The sequence below is a fragment of the Triturus cristatus genome, chromosome 5_2 (assembly GCF_964204655.1).
Source record: "Triturus cristatus chromosome 5_2, aTriCri1.1, whole genome shotgun sequence".
In the NCBI taxonomy this organism is placed as follows: Eukaryota; Metazoa; Chordata; class Amphibia; order Caudata; family Salamandridae; genus Triturus; species Triturus cristatus.
Genome location: NC_140588.1, coordinates 6,699,449 through 6,717,438, shown reverse-complemented (window position 1 = coordinate 6,717,438; position 17,990 = coordinate 6,699,449). Strand labels below are relative to the sequence as shown.

The 17,990-nt window shown below is 44.1% G+C and overlaps 1 protein-coding gene across 1 annotated transcript in view; it reads right to left on the bottom strand.

Annotated features, from left to right (window-relative positions):
• DNAH5 (dynein axonemal heavy chain 5) overlaps positions 1–17,990 on the bottom strand; it is a 5,853,083-nt gene that overhangs the window by 5,304,651 nt on the left and 530,442 nt on the right. Inside the window, exon 6 of the mRNA XM_085606747.1 lies at positions 12,346–12,483. Coding sequence (XP_085462873.1) covers positions 12,346–12,483 — 138 coding nt within the window. The remainder of the gene's footprint in view (positions 1–12,345; positions 12,484–17,990) is intronic.

The following is a 17,990-nucleotide window of genomic DNA, read 5'->3' as shown; positions in this document are numbered from 1 at the left end:
GCCTGCTACTGCAGCCTTGGTTAAGTAGTGTTAACACTCCTCACTGAGGTATAGGTTCCCTATATCTCACCTTACACACACATATAAACCTATCAGTCACCCCTAAGGCAGGCCCTATCAATCCTGAGGGCAGGGTGCTTGGTTTTACATGTGAGGGGGTGCGTCTGCCTGGGCAGGGCCCCTCTGCAGCTCTCAGAGTCTATTCTCTGTAGCTGTTTGTGGATGCGGTTAAACCATATACTCTTAAGTGCATTATAACCTAGCGGTAAATGCTAACTTTGGGATGGCTGCCTCAAAACATGTCGTGTTTGGTGTCAAACGCCTTAGAACCATAACCCCACACCAGTAACTGGTGTGGGAGTATGATCCCACCCTTCTAGAGGGATAGACATGTACCTACTGTGGAAACACGGTAGAAATCTGAAAGAGCATGGCATCACAAAATGGATGCCACCAGCACAGACACTGGGCTGCCCTCCTGCTGCTGCCTGAAACTCGCAGTGAAGGAGGCCCAACAATAGGCATCCTGTCACAGGGAGGTGTAACCACCTTCCAGACAGGATTTAGTGTATTGGGGCTGGGTGGGTGCACTCCTAGAGTGCTTTGAAGTCCTGCACTGGGGGAGCAGTTGGCTCCTCTGTGCCTATGCCAGCTCAAACGGGTTCAGGGGCTACCAGCCCCTGCTCTAGCGCGAAACTGGACAAAGGGAAGTGGGTGTAACCACCCACTCCCTTGACCCTCCCATAGGAGTGGTCATAGAGCTAGTCCCCCCCTTTCCTTTAGTATAAGATAGGGAAACCTTGCCATTGCAAACTAGATATCCCTGGACGACGCTCTACAAGAAGAATCCTGGACCTTCGACGTTCCACTACCTTTGGAAGACTGAAGAATCTCCCTTGGAGTCAAGGAGTGACTCCCCTGCTTGGCAGGCACCAAAACTTTGAATCAATGGTCACAAACTTTCCCGCTCCCGCCGGAGTCCAAAGTCCCTGCAGCCCCGAAAGTGGATTTCCTAACTTCTTGATGGCCATTGTGAGTCCCCAGCAAACCTGAGGCGAGTGGACCCCACGAGTGACGAGGAACAGCAATACCCGGGTACTGTGCACTATTGTCGAGTGCAACCTCTTCACAATGTTCTATGAACTTGTGCATTGGACCACGTATGGTCCAAACCTCCAGCAGGATTTCCTTAGAAAATCAGAAGCCTACCTCGTCCCGAGTGACCGTGGGCTCCTGTGAAGGGAATCCTCACGAGGCGTCTTTGCGATCCCTTGCCAGTTGGCTTGTGGGTCCCCTGAAGACTTTTTCATCAAACCAAAGGGCTCCCCTGGTTGCTCCAGGCCTGCCCTGACTTACCCTTTCTGGGTGAGTCCCTCAGACCTTGCTGGTCCGCACCGCTGACTTTCTTCACATTCCATGTGACTTGCTGTTGCCAAGGCTTGTTGGCTCCAATCCGGTTGCCGACACCTCAGTAAGCTGCAGACTTCGTGGGACACTCCGAATCCAGCTCCTGGTCATCGTCGACGCCTCCTTGACCTCGTGGCTGAAGAGTCAAAACACCCGTGAATCGCCTGAAATTACCCGACTACCGTGGGCATCCATCTTCCTGCCCCCGGGTCACTGGCAAGTGACTGTGAACACTGTCCCTTCTGCTTTCAGGTCTTCCTTCTTCTGAATCCAGCCTTGGATTCCACCGGACACTTCTCCAGTCTTCACAAGCAGCAAATCTTCTTCAGCTTCCATTGAAAACGACGCAGCGACCCGACACCAAAAGACACCTATGCACCCAGCTTCCCTGGGTGAGGTAACTCATGCACTCCGGTGCTCCTGTGGGTGTTGGCCCTCGAAGTACTTACCTTGTAAGTGGCTTGCTTGTAGACTTTTCCGAAGTACCCTAAAACTTAAAAAATCCAACCGCGACTTGCTCCATTGAAATCAATAGTTAACCTGCGGCTGTGTCCTCACACTGCACGCGTCTTCCGTGGGTCCTTTACCTACCTGCCTTGGGTGGATTAGTGAGGCCCCAGCAATTCTAAAGGCCCTAGGCCTTGTCCCCTTGCAAGTCGACATTTCTAAACCTCTTTTTTAGTATATGGTCTGGTACACCCCTAGGGCCCCAGCCATATAAGTGCTTAATTTGTTGTGAAACATTGATTTGTGCATGTGTTCCTGACTTCTAATCGCATAAAGAGATTAGTAGAGTGTGTCTAGAAATAAATACATATATATTTTATATATATACCTGTGTGGTGTCCTTTCATTTGGTAATTCAAGAGATTATAAGGTAAAACAAGCTGCTTTACATTCCTCTGAGACTTAGCCTGAAGGCTGCTCTCCACAGCTACCACTAGGATAGCTTTCTTTAAAAGGTTGTCTTAAGCTATCTACCATAAGAGTCGAATTGGACTGGTGCAAGGTGGCCACTTTAACTAGTGACCAGCATATGCCAGGCCAACTTCTCACATGCACCATTAGAGTTTCAGATTTCATTTTTGCATTTTTTTTATAGAAGTAAGATAGCTACTTACAATAAAATTGTTTAGCGGTAAAACTAATTCTATGTTTCTCATTTTATTAAGTTTTAGTTTGTGTTTTAGTGAGTTGATATACTCCTGTTGCGTATGCCTCTGAAGATATGGGGCCAGATATACCACCCTTTTTAGCAGTTGCAAATGGGAAATCAGTCTGTTTGTGACAGCTAAAAAGGTGTGTGGTATCTACAAACCCTATTTTGCGAGTCGGTAACCTATTAGTGACTCACAAAATAAGGTTTGCGAGTTGCTTTTAGGAAGGGGCGTGCTAAGGGCGTCCCTTCCTAATAGTGAGCTTGACAGGTATGTATGATTGTTTTCCTACCACAAATGCGGTCGCAAAACAATCGCAGTTTACCACCTACTTCAAGTAGTTGGTAAGCCAGTCGCAAACGGGAAGAGGTCCCCATGGGACCCCTTCCCTTCTGTGTTGGGCAACAAAAATATTTTTTAAGAGCAGGCAACGGAACCACTCCGTCACAAGCCACGGTTGAGCTGTGCTCATGACGGAGTGGTTCCATCACGTCTCCGCCCACTGCGCTAATCGCCCGCACAGGCGGGGAATTAGCGCCGCGTGGGCGGAGCGGCCGCCAACGGCCGTAGCATGACGGAGCCACTCCGTCATGAGCACAGTGCAACCGTGGCTCATGACGGAGTGGTTCCGTCATGAGCGGGGAAGGGGTTAAATGCATCCCTTTTCCCTTTTAGGAAAATTGGCTGCATTTAAAAAAATTTTAAAACTGTTTTATTTAAAAAGCAGTCACAGACGTGGTGGTCTGCTGACCGCAGCAGGCCACCATCCCTTTGTGTGCTGGCCATTCCCAATGGGTCGGAAATTGCGATCTGCCTCATTAATATTAATCAGGCAGGTCATTTGCGACCCATTTGGGAGTCGCAAACAGTGTCAGTGTACATTCCATTTTGCAAGTCCCAAACTGCAAGTCGCAAAACATCGCAATTTGAGACTCACAAAATGGAATGTTCGTACATCAGGCCCAAGGTGACTTATATCATAATAATGTCACAGAAATTAGCAGATTAGATCATGAAGATGTTTCTGTTGAGAATTAGGGAAAATAGTTATGTGAGTTTGCTTACGAGGTATAGAGAGGTGATGAACGTTAGTAATTGTTATGTCCGTACATACTTGCCTATTTCTGTAACATAAGGGATAACAATTAACAACTGCATTATTGTACTATTTCTTTTGCATCAGTTATTTCTGTATTTTAGCAGAGCAAGATCTTCTGATGGAGACTGAGACAGATCCTGATTTATTATCTTCATTAGATTTTGAGCACACCTATAGAGGTATTACTAGGGAATCTCTGCACTGAACACACTCTCAGGACCCAGAGGTTAAGGAATCAGCACTGCTCTACTAAAAACATCAAGTCAGTGGTTATTCTGCATCTCAGAACTGGTGGGAGACATCAATATTGCATTATATGAACCCAGATGCTGGTCAACAGCAACTATGCATAGTGGAAGACAATTTGAATTACTTTTCCGAACTATACTCAAGATACTATTCGTTCCGCTCACGATTTGCACTCCTGGGAGACATCCTTTAAGTCATCTTAGACATCAAGATGGACATCACCCCAAGTTCAAAACGTAAACCAAACACTGCTGCAAGGGTGGCGAAAGATCTGCCTACATGTATAGAGCTAGACCATGTCAGGTGACCTTAATATACCCGAAAAGAACATTGCAGCTTCTCTTCTACTCTCCACAAATTTTATTCAAGAATGGACCCACTGCTCATACCAATGTATTGTATGAAATAGGGACAACATGGTCACATTTAATTAGCTATGCACTTTTTGCAGTAACCCTGACCATAGGACATGCTTTGCAGATGCCTTCCACAGGTGGTATTTGTCCAGGCGATGCTCACAGGGTCCCTGCCTGTTGAATATTTCTTATTTTAGTAAGGAGATTTTAAGGCAGAGAACACAACTGGCACATTATCAACACTTTTTCACATTCTCTTTTGGGTATCGACTGATTTACAACAAACTAAAAATACTGTATACAGTGTGATCACCTCCAGTTTAATAGAAGGTATGCTGCTAACTGTCCTTTGCATAATCCTTGGAAATTTGAATGAAATATTCAGCTTTTAGCCCTCGCCTTTTGTGCCAAAAAGTAGTACGCCCCCCTCAAATGACAACCACTAGAGCGGGGGTTCTGCTATTTTGAAATATAGAGATAAGTCCCTTTAACCAGGATTTTTTTGACAGAAATATGGAAGTAATCTATCAAACGTGTGTTCAGGATATGGGCCACTGGAGGCACTTGCCCCTCTCTACCATTGGAAGGGCAGCCCTCTTCAAAATGATCACTTTGCCGAAATTCTTATATGTGCAGCAAAACACCCCATGGCCGGTGCCAAGAGTTTTAAAGTAGATAGCCCGCTCTGAACCCTGCATTTGGATGGAGGTCCTCTATGCACTGCCATGAACATATTGCAGAGGAATGTATACAATGGGGGTATTTCGCTCCCTGACCGTAGAACATATTATCGGGCCTCACAGGTCCAGGCGGCTAACGATAAGGTGCTTTTCCCTGGGATCCGATCCACGAACATGGCAGGAGAGGTCGACAATGGAGGACAAATCTCATATGCATTACATTTACGGGCAGAGGTTCTGCTCAAGACTGTTGAGACCCACATGAGGAGGCCTTGGATAAGGCAGTGGCCTACATCGGCTGGAGGGTCAGACTCTTCCTGTTCACCCAGTTGTGAAGAGAGAGTTCAGGAAGCTTCCCAGACTGATTCTGTAGGACCAGATTGAGATCTCTACACTCTAGAATCTGGGAGGAAGGGAGGGGTTACATCCTGTCAGGAACTATAGGCTGAATATGACCTCCACGACACACAGGTCTTTCAATATATCCAAATATGTCACGCCCTGACGGTGGAGGGTAAACAGTGGGATTAGTTAGAAGACAGCAGCCCCCTTGAAAGGAGGATACTTCAGGATGACCTGCCATCTAGGGCCATTTCCTTAATGCATTGCACCCCCCTAAACAACAGACCGTACAACCTAAGGCCACTAACAGCAAGTAGGGGAGAGGACTTGGGCACCAGGGAAGACATAGATTGGGAGGCGGCATTGATGCATCCATGAGAAGTGGCCATAAAAACTAGATATAGGCTTAATCAACTAAGGGTCCTGCACAGGAAGTACGACTCTGGACCATGGCTGTGCGCGTTAGACTGGACAAGGAACCCCAATTGTGCGAGGTGTTGAAAGGAGAGAAGCATCTTCATTCATATGCTCTGGTCCCGCCCACACATACAGATATACCGAAAGGGGGTAGTTGCAGAGTTGACAGGGGTCTTGGGGGCCAACAACCCATTTATACCGCTGTTTACAGTTTCAGGAATAGCGGGAGATGTTGGCATCCCCAGGCGGCAGCTCATATTCTGCGTACTGGGCTTCTGTGTAGCCACACGGGACATCGCCAGTAAATGGAGGAGCCTTGACCCTCCCACACGGGAACAGTGGCAAAAGGGTATGATGCGTTGTATAGAAGCAGAAAGAGTGTTATATGAAGCTAGGGGCTGCCCGAGGAAATTTCAGAGAGGGTAGGGACAAAGAGGGGCACTCCACAGCCTGAATTGGACTAACATGGCCCCCTCAGGGTGCCCTTGGGAAGAGGGGTGCACCAAGACAACTGAGGAGAGGGGAAACCTCGGATGGTGGGGGAGGTACCCAGCTTAGACTTATCCCGTAACTTAGTAAGGGGGCGAGTTCATTTATCCAGGTGTAATGGTGTTGTGTTGTATTGTTCTTGTGGAACATAAAAATGAACAAAGAGGGTTTTAGAAATAAACTGTTGCCAGGCTATAGCCAGACTAAGCTTTGGGAAATGTACTCCTGCCCACTGCACCTAAGGGCACGGCCCATGCTGTTAACATGCACAGGGCACAGTCTTCGACATACTCAGAGTACTCACAGGGTACTGTAGCAAGACATGCCACTCCATACCAAGCGTGGACAGTGCCTTGGGAGTAATACACTGTAGGAGGTTGGCTTAGTATATGGTGCACACTGATTTAAGTGATTTACCTTGCACTAATCCAGGCAACCCTTATGGTGAGCTCAGTGGTCTTTGATAAACATAGAAAGCTCCCAAAGTGGTAGCTGTGTAGAGCAGCCTTCAGGCTTATCATGAAGGAGTGTTAAGCAGCTTGTTTTACTAGTTTAATCTTATAGTGTAAGTTAAGTGAAAAAGAACCACACAGTGTTTATGTAAAATACGTATATTTATTATGCAACACTCCCTAACACATTAGTATATCTCCTACCAGGGGATATCAACTCAATAAACCAGAATACTTCAAATGCAATCAGGTAAGTAGAACAAAATACAGTGAACTGCAAAGGAGAACGGGACTTGGACCAGAACACCAAGAGGAGCCGGGGACACAAGGAACCAACCAAGGTATGTACCCAGGAACCCCATGGAGGCTGTGTGCAGATTAGGAACACTTGTTTCTAATCAAAAATAGAATGGATCACTTGTACCTGTTGTCCAGGGTTATATGGTTTTTCAACTGTTCCTTAAAAAACACTCATTCACGTTTAGGTGGTTCGTGTGGCGGTATATCTTGATTCTCCGCCTCAATAACGTGACAGCATCATCATTGGGTTTTATTTATGCTTCCACCACCCGGAGGGAACCACTGGATATTTGCAGTAGTGATCAGAGATAAAAAAAATGAGAAAAGGTGCTCGTGTTCAGTGAAAAAGTATGTTAAAATAGGGGAGATATTTCTTCATGCTACCTGGACTGTATTTTTATTTTTGTCTGGTGCATGGGAAAAGGATAAAATAGGAGGAAGTTGTGCAGAGCGGGCGTGGTATACCGCCACACGAACCACCTAAACGTGAATGAGGGTTTTTTAAGGAACAGTTGAAAAACCATATAACCCTGGACAAAAGGTACAAGTGATTCATTCTATTTTTGATTAGAAACTATTGTCTGGAAGATGAATGGATCACGTCTCCTTCTATCTCCCTCATAATTGATTGATTATACAGATTAGGAACACAACAGCATGGTCAATGGAAGTCAATGGAGAATTTGCAGTCGCAGTTTTGCAGAAGAAGGCCCTACCCAGAGGACCCTGAAGAATTCCCTTGGAAGATGGAATGTTGGAGAGCCACCCCACCCGTGGGTGCCCCAGGAACCAAGTTACCTACACCAGGGAAGCCAGGTGCATAGGAGTGAAGAGACTTCGGAAACCTCTGTAGACGACAATGGAAAAATTAGAAGAAAATGCCACTGGAGAAGACAGTGAATAAGATCGATGGAATCCAAGGGTGGATTCTGGAAGTGAAGAATCTGCAAGCTAAAGGGACAGAGTCTATGCCACTCTGGAGCAACCAGGAGGCACGAAGACACAATGCCCACTGCTGTCGGGAGGTGCAAAAGAGTTGCAGGTGATGTTGTCCCTGCAACTGTGAGGACCAGGCAATGCTGGGGAAGGCCAGGAGCTGTGCACGAGTTGTCCCATGTCGGATGTCGGTGGATAGGTGGTCGGTGTCCGGCGGGAGCACCAACAAGCCTTGGTAGCTGCAACTGGTGTGGAGACGGAAGACGGCACAAGGTTGGGACTAGGAAGGTTCAAGCAACTCACCAACAGCAGGAGAGTCATAGAAGGTACCGAGCAAGCAGGGGAGCCCACAAAAGCAGAAGGCCCTCAAGAGAACCAAAAGGCTGAAGGCACAGGAGTCGCAAGAGGACCTCGAGCAGCTCACCAAAAATGAAAGCCCACTGTGCAGAGGATGCGGTGAGGACCCTGATCTTGCAAGTAAGATATGCTGGAGATTCTTGGAGCCCGAAGATCTCTGGAGTGCACAGCCAACAAGCCTTGGCAACGGCAAGTCAATGAGGTGCTCAGGGGTTTGATCCCAGCAGTTCTGACAAGGGATACTAGCCTCAAAATTGCAGAGAGAGGACAGGTCAGGCTTCGAGGAATTTGCAGAACCACCACCTGTGTTGCTGAGCCTCGGGAAGTCCGTAGGATGACAGGCGCAGCAGATCGGTCAGCTTTGTTGTGGCGCCTGCAGATGCAGGAGAGTGACTCCTTCTCTTCAAGGGAGATTATTTTCGGTGTCCTTGGTCTGTTGAAGAAATTGGTCAGAGGCACAGACACCACCAATGAAGAAGACCTGAAGGACAGCAAGACTAGGAGTAGCAGGACTCTTCCTTGGTGCAATTTCGATTCCAGACAAAGTCCAAGTGTCCAGACGTTCTAAGAGCGATGTAGTTTCAGGTTTGAGTCTTGTCCCACAACGAATCTAAAGGACCACTCACATGTAAGCCCTTAAGTACCCTAAGGGAAAGGGTGGAACAACTCAGGGTCCCACCCAGAGGAGGAGCTGGACAGAGGGGAGGATACTCCCATGTCCTTTGTCCAGTTTTGCGCCAGAGCTGGAGCCAAGGGCTTCATTATTATTATTATTATTAGGAGCTTATAAATCACACTTATACCCAAGGGTGTCCTGGCGCTAGAACACTGAGCATCCCTGGAGAACGAGGGTCTAGTCCCTAAATAACCAGGTCTTCAACCCCTCCTGAAAGAGAGGAGCTCCTCTGCTTTCCTAATATGCGCTGGCAGGCTATTCCAAGCAGTGGCCGCACCATAGGAAAACATCTTTCCTCCCCAGCTGGCCTTTTTTATCCAGGGCTCAGCTACCAGATTGCTTTCAGTGGAGCGCAGTGCTTTCCTTGGCACATACCACTTGAAGCACTCCATCAGAAACTCTGGGCCACTGCCTTTCAGTGCTTTGAATACCGTGCACAGCGCCGTAAATTGAGCTCGTCTGTGTACTGGCAGCCAGTGCAGTTACCTTATTCTTTCTCGGACAGAGGCATAACTGGGAGTGTCTGTTAGCAGTCTCGCTGCCGCGTTTTGTACCATCTGCAGTCTGTACAGATGTTTTTTTTTCAAATTAAGGTACAGACTATTACAGTAGTCCAAACGCGACAGAATAAGGACTGAGACTGCTAACCGGAAACCATCCGTGGGAAGAAATATTTTTACTTTCCTCAATAACCTAAGGATATGGAAACACGATGACACCACTCCACTGACCTGTTCCCCAAAATCCAATTTCTGGTCCATAATAACGCCCAAATTCCTTGCTTTTGGCGTAGGCACTGGTGACTTCCCAAGAGCATCGGGCCACATATCCGGAGTCCAGATGTTCGGATTGTTCCCGAATATCATGGCCTCGGTCTTCCCTGCATTTAGTTTAAGGCAGCTCGAGGCCATCCAGCTCGCAATGTCTTTCAGACAATCATGACACCTCGCCGCCATATCCACTTGGGACCCTCTCTGTATAGATAACACGAATTGCGTGTCATCTGCGTATGAGGTGAGTTACAGGCCAAAAGATCTAATCAAGGCTGATAGCGGGCTAACATAAATGTTAACAAGAGTGGGGATCAGGGATGAGCCCTGAGGGACCCCACTGGGGAGGGCTTCATGAACTGGCTCAAACTGCAGTTTGCAAGGAGGGCATCAAATGTGCCCTTCAAAGAAGTCTGGTGGTGCTGGCAAGCACCTCCACCCCAGCCCAATACACTTTGGGGCCACATGTATGTACCTTTTTCAAAGTTGCAAACGGCCCGATTCGCAGAATCGGGTCTTTGCGACAGGAAAAAAGGTGTTTCCAATGTACCAAACCCTATTTTGCAATTCAGTAACCTATTACTGAATCGCAGGATAGGTTAGCGATTCGCTATTAGGAAGGGGGTGTTTAGGGCACCCCTTCCTAATACCGAATCGCATCGGTATGTAGGAATGTTTTGTGACCAAAATTCTGTATCAAAACATTCGCATTTTACCACCTACTTCAAGTAGGTGTTAACCCATTCTCAAATGGGAAGAGGTTCCCAACGGACCCCTTCTCCTTTTTGAATGTTTTTAAGAGCATTTTTTAAGAGCAGGAAGTGGTCCCACGGACCTCTGCCTACTCATAAAAGATGCAAAGAAACTTTTTTTTTTTTTTTAAACGCATCCCGTTTTCCTTTAAGGAAAACGGGCTGCATTTCATAAAAAGATTGCTTTATTTAAAAGCAATCAAGGATGTGGAGTTTCACACATTTGTAGTAGCAATTACCTAATTACTGAATCGCAAGATAGGTTAGCGATTCGCTATTAGGAAGGGGGTGTTTAGGGCATCCCTTCCTAATACTGAATCGCATCGGTATGTAGGAATGTTTTGTGACCAAAATTCTGTATCAAAACATTCGCATTTTACCACTTACTTCAAGTAGGTGTTAACCCATTCTCAAATGGGAAGAGGTTCCCAACGGACCCCTTCTCCTTTTTGAATGTTTGTAAAAGCATTTTTTAAGAGCAGGAAGTGGTCCCACGGACCTCTGCCTACTCATAAAAGATGCAAAGAAACTTTTTTTTTTTTTTTAAACGCATCCCGTTTCCTTTAAGGAAAACGGGCTGTATTTAAAAAAAAGATTGCTTTATTTAAAAGCAATCACGGATGTGGAGTTTCACACATTTGTAGTAGCAATTACCTAATTGCGGTATCGCAGAAAATCGCAATCAGGTAATCACTATTACAAATGTTGATACATGTGACCCTAAGTCCCTCCCTGTGACAGGAAACCTATTGTTATACCTTCCCCAGCTCGAACTCAGCTCAGCAGCATGAGGGCAGAATAGTGCCTGTGGTCTGCAGCAGCACTAGCTTGCTGTCAGACCCTGAAAGGCTGTTACTGGGAGTACAGGGGGGTACCCAAGAGAGCCTCCCCGTATATGGGATAAAACTTCCAATACTGGAATCGCACTTAAAAAGTCTGGAGAGTTGACTCCAGGTTCGTAGGGGTGTCCTGCTCATGCAGGGGCACCCTCACACTTCTAACCAAGCAGCCTGCCCTCAGGACTGAAGAGCCTGCCAAAGGGGTGACTTATTGGTTTTAAGTGCAGTGACTTCATATATAAGGAAACATATATCTGTTGTGAGAAGTGCAAGCACCAACACAAACAGACTGCAATGACAGGCCTGTAGTCACAGTTTAAGTGGACTCCCATGGGTAGCACATACACGCTGCAGCGCATGGGATACCCCTGGTGTATCTATGCCCTGGGTAGCTTAGTACCATGTACTAGGGACTTGCAAGGGCACTCCAGTAGCCAATTTTGGATGCACAAAAGTACTTACCATGGTCAAATTTAGGGAGAAAGCACAGTGACTTGGGTCCTGATTAGCAGGATCACAGTCAGCCTAGGGCAAAAACATACTGACACCAAGCAAAAAGTGGTGGTAACCATGGAAGAAGATCCTACTTTCTTACATACACTACCTGCAATAATGGGTGGACATTATTTTAACTATTGCTCTTGGGCACTGCACACAGCTTGAAGGTAGAGTGTGCTATGTACATTAATTCTGATTTACATCATGTTGCATGGGTTTTTCAAAGGAATTGAACTCTGGTCGTGTTTTGAGGGCTCTCTATTCCTTAGGAGACCAATTTCTCACAAACATGTTTCTTACCACATAGTACTCCTGAATTCATGACCTTTCTGAACATTTTTGGTGTTAGGAAAAGATCAGCTTCTATATGAAATTTAATGGAGGGATTCGCCGAGTTGTATGTGCTTCCAGTATTTGAACACTACATAACCGTGTCGCAGAGAGATATATTTAATGTATAGTTAGTTATTACATTTCCCCTGTGCAAAGGACCAAACACAGAACATATCTGGCATTTGAAAAATTTCTCATTTAACTTGCAGTTCGTATATCTGGAGAAAAAAAATCACCTGTTCAATTTGTTTGATCCACACTTTCATACAAGTCTCGATTCTTTCCAGGGCCTCAGTGCTATTCACAACAGCTATATAGTCAGTAGGACCCTTCAAGCTTTTCAAGTCAAATGTCGTACATTTTTCCAGGTTAACCTTTGTAGAAAAACAGAGTAAGAACAATGTTAGTGGTGAAAACTAAACAACCAGATGTGTCAGCCCTCTTACGTACATGTGCTGAAGTAAAGTGTTAAACAATATAATTGTTTTTCTGTCTTATTTATAAATGTAAGCAGTTGTTTTACTAGAGCATGTTTCAACGTGAAAATTGCAATGTACTTTTTTTCATTTTAATTATTTGTTAATGACGGTATGCTTCCAATTTGAAATTCGAGGAAATCATATTATATATATACATATATATATATATTATCTACTGGCGGTCGCCAGTAGATAGTTATAGTTAGGACCATGTTTCCATAGGAAATCCGCAACATTCTATTTGGAATAACTTTGGCACCGGTTGACGAATCCTCGCGAAATTTTCAAAATAGGTGGGGCGCTCCGCTCCGCTCCTACCCTGAAAGTCTCGGGGGGATTCGTCAAGCGGGGGCTGAGAAAAAAGGGGGGTCCCAAAACGCGTTTTCCCCATGCAATTTTCCATAGGGACCTTTAGTCCAATGTACTGCCCAAACGGCTGAACAGAATTACTTGAAATTTGGAAAAGAGGTAGTCCTCAGCTCAGGGATGTGCCTTTTGCATATATGAAGTCAATCTGTTCAGTAGTTCCTGAGAAAATTGCAGTTAAAAGCACATACATATCTATAGCCGCGCACCGTGCGCGCACCGTGCGAGCACCGTGGGAGCACCCTAATGTGAGCGAGCGTAATTCTGATTGGTGGTTTCATGTCAGTCAACGTTCGAATCGGTCGAAATCAGGAAGTGTCAGCCGCCATTTTGTTTGTTTTCAGTGCGAGAGTAAAAAAGGAAGGTGGCGAACGTGAAAAGGGGGCAGGGTAGAGAGTTCCTGACCCCCTAGCCTTTGTTAGGGGGTCCCTGAAGGACCCCGAAGGGTGAAAAAAACATTTGATTTTTTTTTCAAAAAATCGCGGGGTGCGCGCACCGTGCGAGCACCGTGCGCAAATGGTGAAAAACCTTTAAAAAATATATATATATAATAAAACATACATAACTTAGCATTTAAAAAGCCGTACAAATTCACTTAAAAAACCATACGTTTCACACATGTTATAGTTAGCTGGACATTTCACTCGTAAAAAACCATTGAAATTCCCCCGTTATAGTTAGTTCAGATAACTATAACTCGCGCGGTCGCCACTCTATCACAAGGATGATGTCATGAGTGATGTCATGAGTGATGCCACTGACCATGTCATGAGTGATGTAATATGTGACGTCATCAGCAGTGGATTGCGGTCGCGAGAGTTATAGTTATCTGAACTAACTATAACGGGGGAATTTCAATGGTTTTTTACGAGTGAAATGTCCAGCTAACTATAACATGTGTGAAACCTATGGTTTTTTAAGTGAATGATATATATATATATATATATATATATATAGATCTATATCTCGCTGCTTTCCGTGTTTTTCCACGAGAATCTCTCCTCAAACAACGAACACGGACCATCAAGTTAGTGCAATTATTTCTTTATTCTCGCAATGTCGCCATAACGTTTCGGCTCATCCGAGCCTTGTTCACATGACATTGTACTGGTATTCAACTTCAGAATTTAAAGTGACAAGTGCTGATTCCATTCGATCACGTGAGTGTAGCACCAATAGGCATGGAAGAGTTTTCAATTCATCCACATTTGTTATACTGCATTTTAAAATAAATATTGACGGTTTTGATACAAGCTAAAATCCATGTTTGAATACAGGTTAAAAAATAGGTTATAATACAGGTTAAAAAAATAGGTTATAATAAAGGTTCACACTCCAATAATTAAAAGTGTTAGTGCAAAACAATACTGGCCTAATGCTGAAGATGTATTTGCTGATATTAATTAGATACACGATTCTTGTATACTGAACCATTTTGTATACTGAACCACTTTGTATTGAACCTGTGTTAGCCTAGTCCCAGATTGCTCAATCAGAAACATTCCGGTCATGGAACCCATATTTACTCCTTAATATTCATTCCTGTCGGCTGGATTTTGCATGTATGTTGGATGTCACTATTGTAGTGTAGTGTTGCAATGTCAGGGTTAAATCCCCTATCCAATGTTGCATATACATCATATCCCTCCTGGGTGTCTATTGAACTGCTACATGTGAGTGTGATAAATATTAAATGTGATGGACTTGACCTAATCAGTGAATATGTTAAAAAAGACTGGATATTTGCATAACAATAGTTACATGTGAAATTAGTCATGGAAAAGCGTCTCAGAATCCTGCGGCGGTTTGAGTTTCGTATTGGCCATTCTATGTGATCACCTGGATCATTGCAGTAATTAGTCAAGTACTGTCTGTGTGTACAAGATCTACTCATTACCATACGTTTTATATACAATATGTACAGTCCCCTGATATCGACCCTCAAACTATCACCCCTTACTTTCTTCTCTGTGTTTTGTGGGATCTTACTATGCATATAAATAAATAAATAAATACATACAAAAATAAGAATACATCCTCATAAATATATACATATATAAATACATAAATAAGTTTGAATATATAAATAGGTAAAACCCAAGCATAAAGTATCTTTACACTGATGTTTGATAAATACATGTATGACTAAAAAAGTAGTTAAGAGGTTAAGAATTGAGGATTAAAAGGAGCCCCAATATTGTGCATATTAGAAGACTAGTGTACTCATTCCGCCTAAACATGTATGCAAATCCTCCGCTGCATTTAATCCCCCTGGGGTTTTGGAATCAAACTGTAAGATGTATCTCATCTCTAATCTGCGTAGTTTGGATTCCCTGTCTCCTCCCCTTCTGCTAGGTGGAATTTTATCTACCACAAAGTATTTAAAACCTGCATTGTTGCTGTTGTGTAACTCCCTAAAATGCTGTGCAACCGGATATGTGTTGTCTTGATTGGATATAGCACGAAGATGTTGCAAAATATGTTTATGTACTGATAACTTCGTGCTTCCGATGTACTGAAGATCGCATGGACATTTCAGTACGTATATTGCGTATTTTGTTTTGCACGTAAGGAGTTTTTGGATCTTATATTCTTTGTCACTGAAGGGGGTTTTATAAGTTTTGGTATTGACCCCATGGAGGCAAGCCTTGCAGGTTTTGCATTTTAAAAACCCTTTGTTAGTATGTAGCCAGTTTGTCTTGTCTATTATTTCCAGACTGGTGTTTACCAATGAGTCTCTCATTGAAGGGGCCCTGCTGTGTGCAATGGACACCCTACATGGTAACGTGGGTCCGATCGAAGGGTCACTTAGAACTAGGGAACTAGGGGCCAATTCTTTATTAATGTTTTTGGGAAGGCTGCTGTGTTGTCGACTGTATCTCATGATGACTCTAAACTGATTAGTGTCATCCCCTCCTCCTCCTGTGTTGATCACCTTATCCTGAGATACTTTGTGTTTCACTTCTCTTTTATCTCTTAAAAGGTCTTCCCTACTGTGCACCATTGATTTCGTAATGGCTTTATTGATGATGTTATCAGAGCATCCCCTCCCACGGAATCTCTGTTTGCTACATTCTTGTGCCTCCCTAAGGTCTTGTTCCTTACTACAGATTCATATAAGGCACAATATCTCACCATATGGAATACTGTTTATGAGATGTGCTGGATATACGCTACTTGCATGTAGGGTAGAGTTGCCAGAGGTTTCTTTTCTATAGAGCCTAGTTTCAATTTGATTATTGTGTACAAAGACCTCAGTGTCTAAGAAATGTATAGATGTTTTACTCATTGTAACAGTAAAGTGAAGGTTACGATCATTCTCATTGATTTCTTTCACAAAATCATCAGCCTGCTGCTTCGTTCCATTCCACAATACAAACAAATCATGTATGTAGCGCAGCCATAAAATTACATTGTCCTTAAGAGTTTTGTCTAAATTGCATTTGAGGACCAGTTCCTCCCAGCTACCCATGTGTAAACAGGCATAGCTGGGAGAAAAGCTGGCCTCCATAGCCACACCCCGGATCGGATGATATATGAGATTGTTATACATAAAATTGTTGTTCTTTAAGTAATAATCCAGCATTTCAATCAACATTACATTATGGTCTTTGTATTGTGGTGGTCTTTTGGAAAGATAGAATTGTGTCGCTTGTGTCCCATCACAATGTGTGATGCTGGTATAGAGGGATGTCACGTCTAGCGCCAACATCCAGTAGTTGTCATTCCAACTCACATCCTTGATCTTACTTAAAAAATCCCCTGTATCACGTACATATGACGGAAGTGATTTCACAAAATCCTGTAGGAAATAATCAATATATATAGATGTAGTCTCCAAAAGCCCATCTCTGGCAGATATAATTGGCCTGCCAGGTGGTTTGTTGGTATCCTTATGGATTTTTGGGATGAAATATATGGATGGAGTTACCGGGTTGTCCTTTTTCAAATATTTATATTCATCCTCTGTAATCAATTGTTTATTTTTCCAATTCATCAGATGTCTGTGGTATTCTTCATGTGCTTCCTTCATAGCAACTGGCGTGTTTCGTATAGAGCATTCTCTGTCATTAAGTTGTGAATAGGCCTCTTTGTCATATTCGTCCTGGGCCAAAACACAATGTTACCCCCTTTATCACTGCTTCTTATGACTATGCATTTTTCAATTTTTAATTTCTTGATTAGAGCCTCATATTGTTGATTTTGTCTATTATATTTACAACGCTTTGAGTTTCTTTGTTCAATTTTTTGATTTGCGCCGTAACATTCTCATTAAAAATATCCAATGATACGCGAGGTGTGATTGGTTTGAAAGTGTTGGTTGCCTGTACCTTCCTGGGCTTGTGTTGTTAGCCCCATGATAGGTACGTTTGTCGTATCCTGCGCCTTCTGTCTCCCATAATTCATGTATCTCCATGAGTATAGGCACATCAGATTGTGTTAAACCAGTGTCCTCCCTTAAGTCAGATGGCTTGGAGTGTTTTCTGTTAAGGGCATGATATTTCCTTAATTTTAACTTTCTAACTGATTTATAGATGTCAAGTCTGGTTGAAGCGTAATCGCAATCTCAGGATGGTTTAGTCTTCTTTAGTTAATTTGAACTTTGTTAGGTTTACGATGGTTTTGCTTGTGCTTACCTTGTTGTTTATTTCTTTGACCACTGTCCCCTCCCCCTCTTTTTGTTGTAATTCTGTGCGCCTCATGCTGGCTTTGTACCTCTGCCTCCGCTTGTAGTTGGCGTACTTTCGCTGTTCTCTCTTTGAGGTCTGGGATGGAGGGTTTGCCTCCTTTTGTGGCATAAAAAATGTATTTCCTCTCCTGGTGATGGTTTGGGTACTTGTCTGTTTCCACCTGGATTGTGCATATCAGACTCTGATTCGCTCCCTCCTTCCGATCTATACACAGTAATTTCTGGAAGCATTCTGGTTATTTCCCATGAGAAAGGCTTGATACCAGAGCTGAAACGCAATGGGACAGATAACTTTTGCAGGCAATCTGAGGATTGTGTTTAAATAAAGCACTTTGGATACCATTGA